Source organism: Anoplopoma fimbria, chromosome 20 (assembly GCF_027596085.1).
Source record: "Anoplopoma fimbria isolate UVic2021 breed Golden Eagle Sablefish chromosome 20, Afim_UVic_2022, whole genome shotgun sequence".
Classification (NCBI taxonomy): Eukaryota; Metazoa; Chordata; class Actinopteri; order Perciformes; family Anoplopomatidae; genus Anoplopoma; species Anoplopoma fimbria.
Genome location: NC_072468.1, coordinates 8,063,858 through 8,082,019, shown reverse-complemented (window position 1 = coordinate 8,082,019; position 18,162 = coordinate 8,063,858). Strand labels below are relative to the sequence as shown.

At 43.1% G+C, this 18,162-nt stretch overlaps 1 protein-coding gene across 1 annotated transcript in view; it reads left to right on the top strand.

Annotated features, from left to right (window-relative positions):
- rspo2 (R-spondin 2) overlaps positions 1-18,162 on the top strand; it is a 54,126-nt gene that overhangs the window by 13,663 nt on the left and 22,301 nt on the right. The window contains exons 2-4 of the mRNA XM_054622179.1: positions 8,431-8,619; positions 16,788-16,931; positions 17,220-17,408. Of these exons, the coding sequence (XP_054478154.1) occupies positions 8,431-8,619; positions 16,788-16,931; positions 17,220-17,408 (522 nt within the window). The remainder of the gene's footprint in view (positions 1-8,430; positions 8,620-16,787; positions 16,932-17,219; positions 17,409-18,162) is intronic.

The following is an 18,162-nucleotide window of genomic DNA, read 5'->3' as shown; positions in this document are numbered from 1 at the left end:
AGGCTTATTTAAAAAAGAAAAGAGAGACACGTTTTTGGTTTTAGTCTTTTAGACATGCGTATAGGTTCAGAGAAGATCCCACGGAATGTGTGATGTTTCATGCATTATGCTGTGATGAAGTGTTGCAATCAACATCATTTTTTTGGTGTAACCACTTCTTAGCTGTTCCATTAATATATCAAATCCACCACCAAAAGTAAAGCAGACCTATAAATGCAGCATCACCAGTAGTTATTTATAAAAAAGTATTTTACAATGGATTTTTCCTTCACTGGAAGAAACATTTAAGCCTATTGGAGGTTTGCATTGTTATAGCGCAATGTTGACATCGACTCTGACCAGATATTCCGTTGTTTTCAAGGCCTGACCGAACCGTAAAACATTTTATGAGTACCGCGACTCACAGTGAAGAGGCAACGCTCGCCATTTGACCACCACATCAAGGTTATTCTCCTATTTCTTTTTTTCCTCCTGTGTGACCATGGAGCTTTCCATGGCGGTTACATGTCTGCTATGGTCAAGGGCACGAGTGTGTATCAATGTGGCAGAAAGACTGCAGCACATACCGAGAGTTTAGGTCAGCTAGGTCACCTTTTATTTCTAATTTTCCTCAAACAAGAATTATGAGGTCTCTTTCACATCAGGGGATCCAGATGTGGGTTTTGACCCAGGACAGAGGATTTAGGTGATAATCCATCATAAAGATGTTAATAAGGAAGTGAACTAAGCGAGGGTCTTCATATAGAGTTGGAGGGAGTGCAGGGGTGAGAGCCATGATGAGTTCAGCGGGACAGATGGGCGAAAGGTGCAGAGAGCGTTTCCAGATTGACTCAGAAACACTGTCAGTGTCTCTATCTGACTGGCTGCATGTTCAGAACATATAGGCCAGAGTATCAGTACACATTGTACAGGTTACATTTTCTGGATAGCTGATATAGATTCATCAACTTGTTCTTATAAGATGGCAGAGAAACTGATTGAATGTGGGCTAAACTAAGATCAAATTGGTGGCAACTTTGACCCTAAACCAGAAATATCATCGACTTAAAACAAGATTATGTACCTTTTGAGAGAAGAAATAACTTGTTTTCCTCTTACAAATTAGCAGTTGAGTTCATAAGCAGTAAGATACACCACTGCTAATTTCAATACATTTAAGTGTTTTGTTGTCACAGCCTTACTTGATCTGGTATGAACAGTAGCGTATGGTGGCTAATGTTAGCAAACTTTGGGTAATTCTTGCTATCTAACAAACATTATTGTGTCAGTTCATTGACTCTTTGACTTTTGATACTGTTATAATGGTTTTGAATTAACTACAGTATAATTTCTAAGATACTTAGACTTTTTAGGGAAATATACTTATTCAGTTTCTGGCTGAGAGTTAGATAAAAGGATTGATACCACTCACACATCTGCATGGAAAATATGTAGCTGGAGCCAGTGCATTAGCTTACCTTAGCATAAATAACTGGAACGGGAAACAGCTAGCATACAAAAACCTAAGTTTAAAAACCACAGCTCGCTGTTTTACCAGCGGTGACTTCAGGAAGTTACTGCTCCCGAAAATGGTCTTCATCTTCTCATTGAATTCTAACTGAGCGTGGACATTTTTTTGCGTATTTTACCAAAATGTCAAAGCAACAGCAGGCGCTTTGTATGATGGCGATGTGGTCATCCACTGAGTCAAATGTAGCTTTCTCACCTGCAAGTGTCTCAACCTGTTGAATCACACCAAAGTAAATTACCTTGAGCTTCTGTTTTATTGTGCAGTAAAAAGTACAGCTTTAAATTGGCCCCCGTTTTCCAGTTGCCTGTTATAACCGCAGCTGCCTGTTTTACCCATTCACTATATAAACCGCCACCCTTTCAAGTGAGGGTTCAAATCTCTGCGCTGCCCGCCTCGCCCGGTGGATCTGTGTCACAGGAACACTTTGGCCGAGCTAATAAGTCTGACAGCAAATGTGCTTGCTCAATCTCATGCTGCAAAATCATTATAAGCAGCAGGACTGTCCTAAATTATAAACATGTGCTTACAGTATGATCTGTTAAAGTAAACTGGGGGGAAAAAAACGCGGATCCTAAAACCTGACTATTTCCAGCTGGAAAGGAGTCGGAGGCAAGTCCAACATATTTTCTGCTAAATTGGAACAGAAATGTGCCTTCAGTGCGCGGGCCCAATGTACCCCCCTCTTACCCCTTCTGTTTTTCCTCCACACTTTTTGAGCTAAGTGCAACTTCCAGTTCCATGACAAATAAAGTCACGGGCCTGAGAAGCAGGCGGTTTGATGTAATTTTTCCATGTACCAGCTTTTAACAAGCTTGAACAATGTTGAGACGTTGCAATGCCTGGTGAACTTTGAGTGCGAGGGGCTTGACACCGTTGGCTCTCCTTCTTTTTTTACTGCTACACAGTTTGAGCCTTTGGTTAGTTGGTTTGATCAGAGATCCAGAAAGCGCCCGTTGTTTCTCACGGTTTCCATCCGCCGCCCGTCGGTCGCTGCAGTGCTGCTCTGTCCCGTATCTGCCCTTTCTTTCTCACAAGCTTTCTCTTTTTCCCTAAAGTGGAGCAGCAGTAAGCTTATACCATCATTTAGGACGGAACAAGGGAGGTGGACAATAAACAATAATTGTCCCAGTGCCACGAGGAAAGCGTATAATTCTGTTGGTGGATGTGATGCTTTCCACATGAGAGCACAAATCTTCTTGACCTGCTGCTGCTATGCGACCCCAAAACTTGAGGTTTGCCATCGCTGCCTTTCCACCATGTGACATTTATAGTTAGTATAGATGTATTGGATAAAGATTTTTTTCATGTTACTTGATGAACTTTCTCACATAGCCTGTACTGTAAGTGCCTTTTCCAAACAATGGGCAGTGTGGCTGCTGGTTAGTTGCATTCAGGGGCTGTATTATTAGATTTACATACCAGGGGCCCGTGGAGAAATGGAGTAGAATTGTGAGAATAGAAACAGTTGTGTTTTAATATAAACTCTTGTCCCCCCGCCTTTGCTGGGTTTGGAATTCATTGCTGTGTTATGATATAGCCTCAAGTCTGCTGCATTTCCAGATAAACTTCAAGACACACTTTTTATCCAGTTTGTATCCTGTGCTTACATTTTCCATTTAGTGTTGTGTTGAAATGATACGGGAAGAAGAAACTATGGTCCAATCAAAACATCCATCTCACAAGCCTGTTATACCTCTGTGCTCAGTTTATGTCTAATAACTGTAGGTGACCAACTGAACTCTCTTTGGGTTCATACAGGGGAAATAAATCAATAATCCTTATAAAAGTAGTTTTAGCAGGCTAAAGAAATATCCTCTGTACTCAGCTGAGAGGTGAGAAAGAGGCGTGTAACCACTTCTTAAAACTTTTTTTCAGATATGGCAGACCACAATAAAAATCCCACATCTGATAGCAACATGTTTTGACATTATTTAATCCCATTTTGTCCATAAAACATGGAACATAAGGAGATACTACTAAACTTTTATTAAAAAAATCAGATACGGCCAGTTTGAAATGTCCACCTCTTACATGATGGCTACGTAAAGTAGTTTATATTTTATCTCATACAATAAAGCATTTTATTCATGGTATTCTATAACATAATTATAAAATTGTCAAATATAAAGAGCTGAAAATGGTTCCAATGTATCAGCTTTCAGCAGCGCCGGCTCTGAAATGTTTTTACCAAAGACAGCTTACAAGAGCCCACATCAGTGAAACCATCGTAAGAATGTCTTCTTGTTCTCAATGTTAAGTTCGGGGCTCTTAAAGAAACACAAAAATTATGTGGAATTTGCCTTGTTAGGGTTTCGGGTTGCAGAAAGTTGGAATGGGTCAATGTGAATGATTTCATGGGTAACAGTAGGTGAGTGGAAGGCAGGAAGTGAACCGGCCGTGGGTGGAACCCCCTGTATATGTGGAGGTTTTTGGCAGCTCCAGCGCAGTCTGTCACGCTTGCTTTTGACTCATAAAAACGTACCTGAGACAGAGTTTGGGTTTCTGCTGGATCTCACTGCGGCCCTAATTGCTCTTGAGCTGCTTCAGAGCAAACCTCCCAGCACGCCTACGGCTGTAGAATGAAACTCCTTCGCCCCAAACATGCCGTCATTGTTTATGTTTAGAGCTGAATGAATGAAGGACCAAAACTTGACCTGAACATGGTAGATGCTTATCAATGAATGTCTGCACAGCCATTTCACCATGTAATGCTGATTTGTGGTCTTAATTGTGATTTAATTGTTTCAAAGATGATGACGGCCAAAAAAGATGATGGAAACTAGCCGCCGGTTAGCTTAGCTTGGCATAAATACTAGAAATGGGGAAAAAGCTATCTTGGTTCTGTTTAAGGCAACAACATCTGCCTAGTTTACTCAATAACATATAATTTGTTTAATGTAAAAACAACTATTGTTTTTTTGTACAAAGCCGGGCTTGTTTTTGCCAAGTGTTTCTAGATGTTTTGCTAACAAGCTGCTAAAATGATGGGACAAGTTAGCAAGCTAAATTTTAGCTATGTATTAGCAAGCAACTGAGTTAGCTAAGGCATTTGTATACATAATACATAGCTTTCTGATTTATCCTCATTGAACTATAACACAAGTTGCGTATTGTCAAATGTTTTAGCTATACCTACAGAACTGACATTTGGTTAAAGTGCTTATTGCACATAACGTTAGGCATACTGAGTGTCAGGACAGTTTTCCCCATTCTTCCACTTAGTTGGGTCATAGTGCATACCAGAAGATGCTGGGATGCCCATTCAAGCTGAGGAACATGACAGGCACCTTAACCCAATACAAAGTCATTAGTGAGCAATAAATTGTTTTCCCCTCCAGTGTGGGCGGGACTTAAACATGCTCTCTTTAAGAGTGGTATATCTTCTCATTCAACCCTCGGCAAGAAAGCAAATTATTCCAAAATGTCAAAATCGTCTTTTTAAACATACACATTAGTTCAACTTATGAATGCAAATTTACACCGGGATTCCCTCCTAAATTTGAATGCATTTTGTGTGTCTCACCAAATCATCCTCAGTTTAACTGTCACAATATATTATTGATGTGTGTATATCCTTCATGTGGTTCATGTTTAAGAGCCCCATCTTTGTAGCATCCCTCTGCCTTGTAGACATGACACAATGATGCGCTTATTAAGTCTTTGTGTGAAAAGGTTCGTGCAGAGGCTTCTTCAGTGATGTTCATATGGACCTTGGCTTTTGTAAATACAATACTTGAGGCTTAAAGGGATCTTCACTTGGTTGTCAGAAGTGGGAACTGCGGATTTGTTTCGCTTCACGTAATATGTATTCTGTGGTTGAAACCGTAAACGGCATCGGGTTTGTCGCGCGCAGGGAGTGGCACAATGGCGTGTACAATCCTCTCCCATTTGAAAAACATGTATGGTACCTGCTATCCATAATTTCCCGATGATCACGGAGAAAGACACAATGCGCAAAAAACAAAAACCACATCCATAACTCTGAACACATCCCCCAGCACACCAAACATCACCATTGTCAAATAAGGTTAAGCTGCAATGATCTATAGAGACTTCAGAACCAACACTTAACCCATTTCCCTTTGATTTTTCTCTTCTTTAGTGTCACTTAAAAACATGGCAAACAGTTTTCAGTTTTCATGCCAATGAAGCACACTGAGATTTTTACCCACAAGTCTCTTCGAAGCACTTCTTTTCAACAGTTCTGCAGTCAAAAGGAGCCAGTTATATTTCCTCTCGTCCCAAAATCTGATTCATATGAATGACTGTTTTCTTTAAGAATGGCTGAAACCTGTAGCAGCCGACAGATTGATGTAAAGTGCGCTAGGCATTATGCCGGTAATGTAGGACGAGAGTTGGACGCCGCTGCTCCAGACACTGTGAATTGTGGCCTCCTTCCTGACATACCTGTGGCCTGAACCCTCCAAACCTTTCCATAGACACACACACAAACTAATCTCCCAAGATCAGCACCAAAAGACTTTCTCTGCACGGTATACAGCCTTTTCCTTTCGCCCTCCTTTTTCCCCCCCAATCGTATGCTTATTCCAGGATGTGGGATATGCTGCATTCAAACGCCGTGTGATCATGTTGTCCTCAATCAGCGTGCACTGCGAGATTAGCAACCAGCAAAACAAATGTTTGACAACAAAGAATGCGCACAATTTTTTAAGCCATGTCATGAAGAATCTTTTCAACGACTATAATTTCTCTGCTGACTGACTGGCCAGCGATCTAAGATGACCACATGCCTTGATTTTATTTTTCTATTATTGTGAGGATAGTATTGTTAGCGCTCTGTCAATAGTTATAGAATTGAGCCCGCTCATAAGGGGCTGAAAAAAATAAGCTTTCCAGCTTCACAGCTCTTTATTTTTGCCAAGTTGGCTTTCCCTTCCTGTCAGTGCTGCGTTCAAGTTTGGCGAGGGCAGAGGGAGTTAATGTGACCAAGTTAATGTGTATGTCAGTTTCCTGTAAACACATCCAGACTGTATATCCTACAGAAATATATAGTTAAGTATGAGGTTTGGTCTAATGTTGCAGTCTAGTTTTACTGAATGGAAGAATTGGCAGTGAAATACAAGATATATTAGGGAAATTCAGTTTGTGGTGTTTCGTAAAACACTTTGAATACGGCAGCAGCATCTTTTTTCTTTTTTTTTAAATCAAAAGTGACATTCAGCGTGTTTTTATGTATTTGAATTTATATGTGTGAAAACGTATTTATATGAACACATATCAAGATATAATTGCTTTCACATTATTTCAGCAATTCCTGGAAGGCATTTGATTTAAAAACTATATCAGAATGTTAAAAGCCAGTAGTCCACCAAGTAGAGCCTCTGAACTGAGAGACAACCTGTAACTGAAATAAAAAATAATATTAGACACTGGATTGACAGTTGAACCTAAGACACATAGTTTCCATCTGAGATTTAGAATAGCCAATTCTTGGGGTTTCTCCTTCATGTGTTATACGGAGTGAGTACCGACTGGAGATGAACAAACGCCAGTTTGTCTGATGAACAGGCTCGGAGCGCTGCTGTGATCGATGGGGTGTCGCTGTAAACCTCATCCCTTAAGACCATCAGAGACACATTCTGATTAGCACTTAATCTTACTTCCATCCGCCCCGGCTTCAGGAGAGCTAGTGTAGTTTGGCACAGCCGGCATACCTCTCTGAAGACCATCTCCCTGCATACCAACAAAAGAAATGAAAAAAGATAAGTCTGACATTTGCTGACTGGTTTTCACATGATTACAAACTGATGCTTGCACTGGGCCCACTTAGCTCTCCCTTTCGTCTGGGTGGATCTGTTCGGGGGGGAATCTAATATGCGCTTCCACGGCCAGTAATGCCGGCATGCTCTCTCTCAGGGTTTGTCCAGTTTGCTGCACAGTGTTTTATTGAGCATTGTGGTAGGTCGCTCAGATTGAGCCGTGCTGTTACCCGGTCCCTGCTTGTGATATTTAAGACTTGGCTTAGATCAATTGAAGTGTCACTCGTTTTGAGAGATTGGATTCGCCCAAGGACATTTTCCCTGTAAACAGGACGCTCAAAAGTTTTCACTGAGAGTCACTTATTGTGGAATGGACTGTCTTGTTACTGGCTCCTTTGTCTTCCGCAGGCAACTGGAGCCGAATCTAGAGCCACTGCGGTTTTTTGGGGGGCTTTCATCGGCTGTCTCGACACAATCGTTCAGGAGGCCAGCTCTGACCAGAATTAATGCAATATTCACATTCATAACCAATCAGCTTTCGAACAACGAGAGGGGAGCCAGAGTTTGCATGAATGACAAATTGTTGAATTGGACATATTTACTATGAATTAAAGAATATCCTGCTGATATATCTATTACGGTTGTTTTGGTTTTAGCCTTGTAGTCGGCTTGTATTCTACTGGTCAGCCCTCCCACAGTCAAGTCTGTTGCCTCCAGTTCACCCTGTCTTTTTCATTGGGTGAAGTCAGGGTCATCCACACATGAGGGATGACATGGCGGTCTAAAAGAATTCTGCTTTTCTGTTCTAGTGCAGTATAAACTGCCTGAGTAACTTAACAACCTGATGATGATTGTTTCCTGAAATTGCACTTGTTTGTGCATACAAAATTGAAGCTGAATAGCCGTAAAAAGAGTAAAACAGATGGCTTGAAATAAAAAAGAGAAACCCTGTTTTGTCCCGTCCGTACTCTAGGCTAAACGATGCACGAAGCCAGCGAGCTTATTGGTTTGCCATTTCAGAAAGTAAAATTTTGGGGGGGACGTAGCCCCACTCTCAGAAAAAATGTGTGTGGGGAGGAGGTTTCGGTTACTATTTGACTCTTCAACAAGCACTTCTGTTAAAGCATATTGACGCCTCTTACGTGTTTACCCATCTTATTAATCACCATTGCTGTTTATTCTTGTGTGTCTGTCCTGCAGCTAGCTATGGAGCGTACCCCATCTGTAAAGGCTGCTCGGTGTGCTCCAGGGACAACGGCTGCGTAAACTGCCAGCCCAAGCTCTTCCTGTTTTTGCGGAGGGAGAGGATGAGGCAGTACGGGGAGTGTCTTCACGACTGTCCGGCCGGATACTACGGCATGCGCAGCCCCGAACTCAACATGTGCTCCAGTAAGTACTCTCGACAGGCTCCCCCTAACCCTCCTCCTCACAGCAACCTATCATCCCCAGACACGAACGTGCACCATCTCAACTTCCCCCATTTTTCCACAACACATGATTTATTGTAAATTATCCAGAAGAGACACACATACCTCACAATTTGAACGGCTCATCTGTTCACACAGGTGGATGTGAGCGGTGAAGCACCGTCTTAGCAGCGTCTCCCTCTGGTTTTAACAGCGAACTCCAGATAGGATGTTTCTCAAGTCTTTTTAACAATCCCTTTACAGCTACAATACAGAACATCATTCACAGTCACGAGGATGTTTGAAGGCTGGAAATCCAGGTGCAAATGCAAGGTTAAGATGAACTGAATATTCGTTACATTGAAAGCAACATGTAAAAACCAGCCTTTGGCCATGTCATTCAATATCATCTGAACTACAAAAAATATTTTATTAATTTGCGCATGAAACTAACTTCTTTTGGTTTGTGGATTGAGACTTTCACCGGACAGTGTAATGTATTGGCAGCCAGAGTATTATTTTTTACTTTGAACGGAAAAACAGTCCCAATTGAAGAGTCCAGATCCTCCACCAAGAACTGTGCGTTCATTGAAGTTTGATAAGAAAAAAACAAAGCATTAAGAGCAGCAAAGCATTAATCCCCTGGATTAGTAGTGTATCCACGAGGAAGGCAAACATGGTCTAATTCCAAACTTGGCTCACTTTTAATTATTGTTTCAGCTATAAAAACTATGTTAGATATTTTGCTAATAGTCTCATAATAGCACATGTTACTCTTGCGGCTCGTAGTAAAATAAGTAAATGTTATTTTTCACTTGTTTTTTGTTTAAAATACAGTTTGGGTTTTAATAACTTGAAACAGACGACACCTTCGGTCTCACACACTCTTAATTATGTTTTACTATATAAAAAACTCCAAACAATAACAGCAAAACGTTGACAGCCTATCATGATCCTAATGAAAGAATAACTCTCAAATTAAATTAATGAAACATCTCCCTCTCCTCCTCATGTAGCACCCCAATCTCATAACCTTATTTTAACATGGAATATGCTCGAGGAGAGAGAGGGAGCCTTTATAGCTGTACACGGAGCGACGAGGTGTTGGCTGAGTGTTTCATATGAAAACAGAGAGAAACTTGAACTCATTTACTTCCCTGGGCCAAACTCCTGACAGACGCGAGCCCCAGAGGAGGGCGCCCGGACATCTAGGCCAATAATGCGAGTGTGTAGCAACCGCAGGAAAAAGAAACAAACCCGCAAAATTCAGCTTACCCAATCGCTGTCAACCAAGATGCAAGTATGTCCGCTGGCTCCATTTGATTATGAAAATGAAAACATGTTAAAGCTGCACCAGCCAGCTTTGGATGTTGGGAGCTTGGATGGTTTAGAAAATTGCGACTTCAGTACACAGCAATCTGGCAATTTGACATCAGAGCGTGTTCCCATTGAGCTGGACAGGGACAGGTAGCACTGGAAGATGCATCTAACAACAGTTTAAAGCCTCTTTGTGTGTTAATTTGGCGTTAGCTAGCAGTAGTGAGGATGTAGTTATCGGTAAAATATGCCTCCAGCTAACTCTAAAGTTGTCTTATTTACATGCTGTGTCAGTAAAGTTAATTTTATCTGTATATATCAAAAAACACAGATTTGACTCTGTTTTACAATCTGTACAGTAAATGACATCCTCTGTCCTGTTCTACCCTCGCTCAGGATAAGGAAAAAAACAAAACTTTAACTTGGCAAAAAATAGAAATAACCTTCTTTTAAATATTATTATGTTGGTCTACACACATATATTGCAAATCTGTCCATCCCTCTACAGGGATCTCTTCTCAGTTGCTCTTTATAACCAGTACCAGTCGTGTCATGACTCAAAGAATTGAAAGAGAAAGACATCTTGTTCTCTGGTTAAAGAGTCTTTTTCTTTTTTTTACTTTAACCCTGCTAGCCTAACCGCTGTATCCCCATGCCATGTGAATTTTGACTTTAACTGATCCTGATGTTCGTGGCAAGTTAATCTTAATCCCTCTCTGTACAAACTGCTCATAGTGCAACATCTTGTATTGTCACGTAGCATCAGATCTCAGAGAGAGACCTACTTTGATGTGATCGCTGCCTCAGTCATGGCTCTCTAATCCAGTTCCCTTTTTGACCCTCTTTCTCAGCTGCGCTCCGCATGTCATTTTCACTAAACAATTCACTTGAGCATATACATTTTATTGGGTTGGAAGCAAATTTTTGGGTCAGTAAATATTATTTGTGAGTTGACACAGGAGCTCAAAGGCACAGCGGACAAATCATGGTGAGGGGTCCTCCGCCGTCGCAGTCGGGTGCTCCTGCTTTCCAAAAGAGGCCCTGGAACGTGGCATTACCTCTCTGTTATCATGAACTTTTTTAAAGACAGACTCTGAAATCACTTAGTGAGCAGCTGCTTATTATTACACCAAAGTTTGTCTGTGTGATCTTATCTCATTCAAGAAATCTATTTGTGGACTGCCTGGGTAAAGGAAAAACAAGAGCAAGGCAAGCAAGAGGCTTATACGCTCAGCAACTCGCTGGTTGAAACCTCACTTCGTTTTTTCTGTAGGGCCTCCGTTTTTTCTGTAGGGCCTCCTGAGGCATGTGACCGAGGTAGGCATGGCTGGAACGAAGAGATAAATAAACTTCTTACTCTGTGAGCTGACAATATGACGCAGTTTGATGCAAGGAGAGGATATTAGTGAGTGTGCACCTTTGTGTCTGCCCACGGCTAATCTCGCATTGTGCTGCAGCAAACTGCACAATATTTTGGGTGACCAGTTATGGCTGCATGATCAAGGATCTCTCGTGGTTGCAGGTGACTCACACTTTTTCATAACACCTTGTGTTGCCTGTTTATACTCAATATATCGAATACGTTGCAATATTCACATAAGTAAAACGGCAAATTGTACACTGTACTGTAGCTATTTAATCACAGACAATTATGTAATAGTGTACTTTATTAGAAATGAAAATTAAAAAATGTATTTATCAGTTATGCAATTTGCAAAGAAATCAGCATTTGTTCCTAGTTTTAGAAATTCAAGTTCCTAAAGTTCAGTGTTGTTAAAGAAGAAATGTATTAGCCTTACCAATATCTAATTCATCATGACTACTTGAGAAATTGCGCCTCACTTGGTGAATTTAAAATTAAAGGATCTGTTCTGGGGTCTCTTCCCCACATCAAAAATAACTCCAGTTAGAGCCAACAACAGTGGGAACTTTCATAACATAACATAACCGGAAGCCCTTTAACAGCCAAACTTCAGCTGGACTCCACAATGTAAACTACTGAGATGTAGCCGTTTTTTTTATCAGTGCCTTTTTGTTTTATTATTATTTTATATTGAGTCTCTGCTTTGCAAGGACTCCTTTCAGCAGCAAATAGAGGCTGATATGAGCCATAAACCATATGCAGTAACCTCAGCATTATCCACAGGGGTTCTTATCAGCTGCCCAGATGAGGCCCCAAACCAGTGTCTGTGGGTGTCAAACCCGCTGCTCCGCGGCGAAGTTTGTAGCAACGGTCACACAGTGTGCTGCTTTATGTACAGCCAAATCTGTGTGAATGCGGCACAGTCATGCTCCCGCCTCAGTCACGTTTGATAATACCTCGGTTTCAACATACATTCCCGAGCCAAAGCAAATTCTGTCGTTTTGTATCACAGGCGGGCTCTCTTGCTGAAAGAATTATGAGCTGAAAGGCGACGATCAGAGCTGTCTTTTAGAAGAGAGAAAGCATTAAGGGGGTCAGAATCGGAGCAAGGCTGCATTCAAAACTTCCTCCCTCGGGGTGTATTATGGACCCCCCACTGCTACGCACACACACTCTCACACTCTAGACACCAATCCTATCCCACCGCAGCGACTTTCAAACATGCAGAAATCCAAGCTGCGTTCGCTGGCAACCAACAACCAGTATGATCAAGGCCTGTGATTGCCAATATTCTGGAAGCGTGGTTTAAATATCACAGCTCAGTCAGTGCCAGTCTAATGTGCCACTGGAGACTCCTCTGTCAGAGGTTATTGTTTTTGATTGCCAATTATGATTTATTTTTTTACTGCAGTTCTCAGGCTGAGGAAAGCTGTTACCAAATCCAATTGTTGTAAGACTTTTTGCTTCGTCACATTAATTTAGGGCTGGAAGTTTTCCAAGATCGTTCAGTTTTTTCAAGTACATCGTGGGAATTGGTTGGGTTGGAGGTGGATAAGAGCCATGCATCATGAAATTGGTATCAAGTCTCTATAAAGGAACTAAAATGGGTTTTGCAACCTTTAGCTGGCAGCGCTGGCAGCCTCTCCATGTCTCTCATTCAACTTCTCCCTTTCTCGCTCTAATTCTGAGCTTGTGGGTATTTCCATTGCACAGACTAACCAACAAAAAGACCAGTTGCTTTTGGCTTTTGTGCCTGCCCAAGAGTCGTTCAATCATCACAGCTTTACTAACTTTCAGATTTGCCAGACAACACAATGGACCCACCAAACCAAGCCCCGCTCCCGTGACATTACGGCAAGACGCAGAGTTAAATCGGGTTAATTTTCACAACTCTCCGTTTTATACTGTGAGAGTGGACGGGCCGACTGTCTGAAGCTTAAGCTGTCTTTGTGTACACTGGAGCTGGACGAGCAGACACAGGGGCAGATCGTGGTATATCGCAGACTGTGTTCTTTGGAGTGAAGTAGCTTGGAGGACCGCTGACACGTCTGTCAACGCCGTTCTCTCTCTGGGAGAAGCTGATTGACAGGAACAGCATCTCTGCTTCACCTGGCTCTCTGAGCTGCCGCGTTGAGGAGCACCCAGGTTGGAAAAAAAAACAGAACGGAGGGAGTTGGGAAGAACATGGCAGCTCTGGCCTTTGTCATGAACGCCTGCCATCCGCAGCTCCACAGGACATGGCTGGGTGGCAGCGAGCAAGCCAAAGCTTCCATGTCAGCCAAAGAGAGTCGGTCGGAGCTGTTCGACTCAGCTTGGAGGCCAGGGATGGAAAAATGGGGCTTGTTTTCCCCCTTCGCACTGCCAGTGCTTTTACGACATGGACACTCCTGCTGTGCAACATAGGTTCTGGTTAGCTCTCTGGAGAAGGCTGATGAGCCCTCCGGCCCAGATAACACTAAAAGGAACCCACACGAGAGATTCGTCTTCACAAAACAATTTAGCGCCCTTTCTTTACACAGCATTATCCATATAAATAAAAAGATTGATTTCACATGGCACTGTCAGGCTGCAGAGGAACAGAAGTTGACTGAAGCTGACTTGAGGCTTTGCGTGTCCGTGATAAAATCGGTGGGTTCCCTATCCAGACCACAGCTGAGGGACATCTTTTGCCAAGCATGCACCATTAGATTGAAAAAAAAGTGACGCTTTGTGAATCATCTCACAACATCAAATGCACTTTACATGCAAACCACATAAAATTCAAGTGTAAAGTCAAACAAACACCAACAAAAAAAGGCGTCACAGTGATACGGGTAATGGTGGAACTGTCGCAGCGCTGACAACATCTCTACGATTCGCGCAACCTATGCCACTTTACCAGCAGCTTTTTTTTGAAAATCCCCTCCGAGCTGAAACACAAGGCTTTTCCTCCTGCGTTCATAATGTAACTCTGAAGCCAGAACCAGGCTGGGAGATAATGATGATAATGCGTTTAAGTCCCAGGAACACCGGGGCCTTCAATGGGATCTGATGACCTCATTATTTCTCATTAGTCTCCCTGAGGCACCTAGAAGATTTTAAAGGTGGTCCAGAGGTTAATCCTGCAGGGAGAATGAACCCGCTCCCCTATATCGGTTTCTGGAGCTGCTGGATGAGCTGCCTCACTTGACCATTTGTCAGTGTGGGAGCTTCTCCCGTGTCACAGACAGCCCACGCCGTCCCAGATAGCCTTTTGCCAGATAACCCGACAGAAGGATAAATGTCTGTCACAGTGATCCTTTCCTACCCACCTCGTTCCCCGATGGCCTCTGACCCTCCAGCTTTTGCCTCCCTGCATTCTAACTCCCATGGAGCCGCATTGATGTGTCATCCACCTCATCCATCTCACAGAGTGACATTATTACTTATCTTCTATTTAGAAAACAACGTTTCCGTGCGTTTGTGCTATTTCTGAAACAGACAGTCGTGTTTTTATCAAAAAAAATAGTGCTACTGCTGTCAAGAATACAGTATTTCACACAGCTGTGTTGCTCCTATTTACTGTCAATAACTGGGGGATTGCACAATAACCCCAGTGCTTGAGAGTACTGCCAGATGTTCTTGTTCCCCCTCTTTCTCTTTTTTTTTGTTTTGTTTGGGAGCTAAAAGGCAGGTGATGACAGGCCTGGGCAGTGTGAAGGGTAAAACACAGTGTTGTGCTTTCCAATTAGGCTGGTGATTTATTAGCCTGCTCCTTGTATTGGGTTAAGATTGTATCACCCCGAACCTGACTGATACGGTTTCACCCAGAACGAAGTGGATGAGTGGGAAAAAGAAAAAAAAGACAGCAAAATGAATTAATGCTTTCTTAGACTCACACATTCCACACCAAAATTCTTCACAGCAATGCATAACTCCAGAGATCCAAGACATATGTTGAGAGATAAAGTTAGAGCAAAAGAAGTACCTAGATGAGATAGATAATATTAGATGATTGAATTAATAACATGATGTGCGAACACAGGAAATCACCAACGAGGTCAGCGATTTAAAGTCAGTTTATCTACGTTTTTCATAATGTTGAGAACAGCTTCAGTGGCGAGTGGGTCTGTATCTCCAGCCATATCTGATTGGTATGTGTGTGTTTGTGCTTATGTGTGTGTGTGTGTGTGTGTGTGTGTGTGTGTGTGTGTGTGTGTGTGTGTGTGTGTGTGTGTGTGTGTGTGTGTCCATGGTTTGTTTAGGCTGGTCTGGAAAGCGTGAGACCAGAGTGAGTGGGCAGAGGCCATACTTTAGGGTTCAAAGTAAAGCGGGGAGGGACCCCTCGTTTTGGAGGAATGTTGAGGAGGAGGCTGATGGTTAGCTGGAGATGGTGTAATTAAGGGGTGTGATTGTGAGAACCTTCCCTTCCCCGGGCCCTGCAAGGGTCACAGATAAAAGAGCAGCCCTCAGCCTCCGCCGCGCTCACATGTGGAAAATCACACACGTGCTAATGCGTGTCTCGTCCCACGTGCGAGACACAATCAAAGGGGTGATGACACCATACCTGGGAAGTAACCTTCCAATGGGTAGGTGACAGTGGCTGCAGGTCATAGATGGTGACATCCCCGACATTGGAAGCCCATTGGGCAATAGGCCTGCATAGCTCCTCTGAGGAACGCCATAAATTAGCCAGCTCTGGGAGGCTCCTTTTTAATCATGTGGGCTTGTGTGTCGCCCTGTTGGTGTGGTGGTTGTAATTTGGCCCTGCCTGACGAGCTATTTGCAGAGTCAGAGCGCGATGACACACTGCCGTGCCTTTTCCCTTAGCGAGCGCGACGCTGTGTGTCGTGCGCGGCAGCAGGGCGTGGCGTGGGATGATGAGTGTGCTGTTGTGTTTGCTGACTAAATGCTGCTCCCCCTTTCTGAAGTGTTGCTGCTCCCCCTTCCTGACCCACCTAACCCCCTTTCACATCGTGGCCAGGACTTTCGCACAGCTGGCCGGCATTGTGATCACGAGCCATCATTCAGCCTTCAATGAAAACGGGACTCCCCAGTAATCCTCAGTTATGCACACAGACACAGATTGGAGCAGTGTGGAGTGATAGTGTAGCATATTTAGGACACTATTCAGGGCCCTAATGGGATGTATTTCTCCTGTTGCAGCACGGCCATTAGTTGAAAACATATGAGCTTGTGCACTTGTAACCAGACTGTTGGAAGTCGGTGCAACTTGTTGAAAGAGGTCAGCGTGACACAATTCCTCACTGTCTCAGTGTTGTTGCTGTTTTCACACTGTTGATTTACTCACTCAAGAACAGGAAGATGAAACATAAAATATCTGAGAGAAATAATTCACAGGGCACCGTTGGCATTTTTTTTATTTTGCGGGGAGACAACATAATCCTTTCAAGAACCCCCTTCACCAAACCCCTCAGCTTTCGATCAACTCCAGATGAGAGGGCCGCTCAGACCCTGATGACTCTCCCCTCTTTCTCTCCTCCTTCCTCCAGGGTGCAGGATAGAGAACTGCGAGTCCTGCTTCAGCAAAGACTTCTGCACCAAGTGCAAGTCAGGCTTTTACCTACACAAAGGGCGCTGCTTTGAGAAGTGCCCCGAGGGCTTTGCCCCGCTAGAGGAGACCATGGAGTGTGGAGGTACGTGAAACAACACAAATATGTACAAAAAGAGTGTCAAGAGAGTAAACAAACTTATTTTTCACCTAACTTTACCTGTACACTGTATTCTATAACTTCTGAGTTGGCCTGCTTATTTTGCACTGAAAAACAAGCAGTCTAACTGGGACCACACACAAAAAGGTTATAGCACCCCAGTAAAGCTCCATCGCCTCCGTATAAAAGCTTGACCTGGGGTCTTTGGGTTGCCTCTGAATTTGCACTCTGCTGTGGTTTCTCTGCTGTCACTGTTCCTGTGTGTCTCTGCAGAGGGCTGCGAGGTGGGCCAGTGGAGCGAATGGGGAGCCTGCACCAGGAGAAACAAAACCTGTGGCTACAAGTGGGGTCTGGAGACCCGGACGCGGCACATTGTAAAGAAACCACCCAAGGACACGATACCCTGTCCCACCATCGCCGAGTCCAGGATGTGCAAAATGGCCATGAGGCACTGCAGGAGAGGTAAGGAATTTATACAGCCATATGTCGATGTGTGTGAGAGAGATACCGTCCATTTCAACGTTTACACTACTCTGGTGGATATTAAAGAAAACAGCCCACGTATCCCACAGGAGAGCTCCTTCCCCCTCTCAGAGTTCCACCTGTTTCATGTAACCCTTGTACCTTCCACTCAACTTTGTTTTTTCACCGTCTGTGTTTTTTTTTTTCCGGGGGTGCACGGTAGTGTTTCCGTGCATGAAATATCAGTATTTTTCCATGGCGTCCTTGTTCGAGCCAGCTCCTTCTCTGAGGTATATTTTTCCCCCAACTCTCCCATCTCCCTTCCCCTCCTCAGTGGAATTCTTCAAAGTACGAACTGCAGGTTTTTACTCAATGGCCGTCTCTGTTTCCTCCCGTCAGCTTGAGAGATATTTGCGGTGCATACAGCATGTATGTCAGGCCATTAAATGAGAAGTCAATTCTTGAATTTCTCTCGGTGTGAATACAGCAAGGGGAATTTTTTTTTTCAAAACATACCATTTGGGGTGATGGCCTCAGTTAGCAGTGCTCTTAAAATAAATGTCTTTCCCCTTAATGCACTTTTACTTCTCTCATAAACTTTGGATTAGGAAAGGCCAAGTGTAAATATTTAATTCACCAAATAAGGAAGCAATTACAGTGGCAGATATCATTCAGGCTTTCAAAACAAAAAAAAACAAAAACATTGTTTAACAGAAAGAGGAAAAATATTCTATTTTTCTCCATGTTTGGCCTG